At 52.2% G+C, this 2,552-nt stretch overlaps 1 protein-coding gene across 1 annotated transcript in view; it reads right to left on the bottom strand.

Moving 5' to 3' along the window:
• Positions 1–243, bottom strand: part of Natd1 (N-acetyltransferase domain containing 1) — a 14,558-nt gene extending 14,315 nt beyond the window's left edge. Inside the window, exon 1 of the mRNA XM_004640316.2 lies at positions 46–243. Within this exon, the coding sequence (XP_004640373.1) occupies positions 46–151 (106 nt within the window). The 5' untranslated portion in view covers positions 152–243. The remainder of the gene's footprint in view (positions 1–45) is intronic.
• Between the last annotated feature and the right edge of the window lie 2,309 nt (positions 244–2,552).

The following is a 2,552-nucleotide window of genomic DNA, read 5'->3' on the forward strand; positions in this document are numbered from 1 at the left end:
CCCGCGCACTGGCAAACAAAAGGCGGGGCGGGCGGGCAGCGTTACCGTTGAGCCGGACGGTGAACTGGCGGCGCCGGCGGTCGTGCTCCACGCGGATGGGGCAGCCCTGCTCCAGCGCGCCCAGCGGCACGGCAGCCGCCGAGTGCGCCATAGCGGGGGCTGCGGCCGCGGAGACCCGGAGAGCGCGGGGCGGACGGATGAACGCAGGCGGCGGCGCAGAATCTGACACTCGGCGGCGGCGCGGCGGCAGCAACAAAAAGGGGGGGGGGCCAGGAAATCAGCTGTGAGTCACGTGTAGCGCGCGGCCAATGAGCCCGCGGCCTTTTTGTTTTGATACATTCCATTCGGCTCTTAAAGGGCCCACACGCCCCGCTGGCGGCGTGCCGCTTTCAGCTGCAACAAAACAACGCGGCCCCTTGGCGCCGGCGCTGCTTTGCCGTCCTGCTTTTGCCCTATGAGCAACTCCGGGACGAGCGCACCGATCTTCCTCTAAAAGATGCAACAACCTCTAGGGAGATTCTCGCTGTCCCCGCGACAGCCCATTTATGAAGCATTTGCTGTGTGCGCGGCCTGTACATTGACACGTCCTGTTACACAGGAAGCGCTCAGTAAGGCGTCTTACACTTGGTGAAAATTCTCACAAGGAAGATAAATAAGTATGCCTGGCTCCATTGTGCAGGTGGGCACACCCAGGCTAAGGGCAGAGATGCGCTCTAGGTTACAAGCAGCTGGGTGGCGGGGTGGAGATTGGTCTTGGGCTTCCATCTCCCTGCGAACAGCTGTGGCTACTGAGGAAGCATTAGCCACAGAAGACTTGTTGGGGATAGTGGTGAAATGCTACTTGCCACTAGAGAGGCCACAGCCCGCTCTGCCGGTGGGGAGGCAAAGATACCTTTTCCGGATTCCTGGAAAAGATTTGCCGGCGGACACAGGATTCTTGGGGCCCAAACTTTTTATTTGAAAGGGGGCTTAATTAGGTCCCGAAGCCTTGCCCCTCCCATCCGTAGCTGCACGCTGCAGGCTACTCTTACTGTTTTGTTAACGACCTGTAAATTTGATGCTCACAACCATGTGACCACCACCCCAAAGAACATAGGGTCTCGCTGGGAGAGCTAGGCCTCTGAGGTCTGCTGAAGCCCCTTTCTTGTCAGTGCTAACATTGTGTGGATACAGTTACCCCTGATATTTAGTGTGAGTGGCCGAATAGCTTTTCCTTGACATCCTATACATGAAATCAAAACGTGCGCGTGTGTGTGTGTGTGTGTGTGTGTGTGTGTGGTACTATGTTTGAACCCAGGGCCTTCACACTAGGCTACATCATGACCCCTTTAATTTTTTTTTTCCATTTTTTTGGTATCAGGGATCAAACTCAGGACCTTATGCTTGCCAGGCAGGTGCTTATGCTGCTGACCTGGCCCATGACCCCTTTTAAATTTAATTTTTACAACTGTTAGACCTGGCCCATGACCCCTTTTAAATTTAATTTTTACAACTGTTAGAAAGGGTCTTGATGAGTTGCCCAGGCTCAGCTGCTACTTGTGATTCTCCGATCACAAGCTGGATCTGAGGGTCTCGGAGGCTGAAATAAGGACTTTAACCCACTTCTATAATAGATGTCCCCAGGCTCACTAACTCGATGCTCCAGGAAAAGAGGTGAGAAGGATTTGTTAGAGGAAGACACAAGCTGCACCGTAGGGCGGATGTGGGTGCCCTGAGAAATGAGGCCAGGTGCGGATGGGCACTGGCAGGCCTCTCTGTGTTTGGGGAGGCAGACGTCTGTGGAACTGGATCATCTGAAGTCTTAGTCTTAGAGGGTGGGAGAGGATGGCCCACCCTTAGTGAGCTTTTCCTAGCGGAAGTGACCAAAGGGTGGTTTCTTCACGGGTGGAGGAGAACCATTTGCAAGTAAAAGGGAGTGGACAGACCTGTTTACAGCTGAAGCAGTTGCTGTTTTGGGAGAAGGAAAGACAGTAAATAAACCTGTCCAGTAGTCTGCAGCTGCAGTTTTTCCTTAAAATGGAATTTTAAAGACTTGGATTTCTTTGTCTCCTTTTTTACCTATTCCTTTTATCCTACCTCAGCTCCCCAGAGTGCTGGGATTACAGGGGTGTACCACCACAGCAAATTTTCAATCTTTTTGCTTCTGGAGGGTGGGGGTGTTGGTTGAGACAGGGCTCGCTGTGTAGCTTAGGCTGGCCTTGAACTCCATGTGTAGTCCAGGTTGGCCAGAGTGCTGGGATTACAGGTTTGTGCTACCAGGGCCAACCTGCCTCTAGCCATTCTGAGGTATATGAAGTGCTATCTCTATGTGGTTTTAATTACCTGATGGCTAGCTGGGCTCAGCATTTGTGGATATGCTTCTCAGGTATTTGGATATCCATTTTTGTATTTTTGCCCACCAATTTTTTCAAAATTTTGAGACAGGGTCTCCCAAGTTGCCCAGGCTGACCTTAAACTCATGATCCTACTGCCTCAGCCTCAAGACTCCCTGGGATTACAGGTATGCACCACTGCACCCAATTCCAAAAACTGCTTTTGACTTTTTTTTTTTT

The sequence above is a fragment of the Octodon degus genome, unplaced genomic scaffold (genome assembly GCF_000260255.1).
Source record: "Octodon degus isolate 3935 unplaced genomic scaffold, OctDeg1.0 scaffold00122, whole genome shotgun sequence".
NCBI lineage: Eukaryota > Metazoa > Chordata > Mammalia > Rodentia > Octodontidae > Octodon > Octodon degus.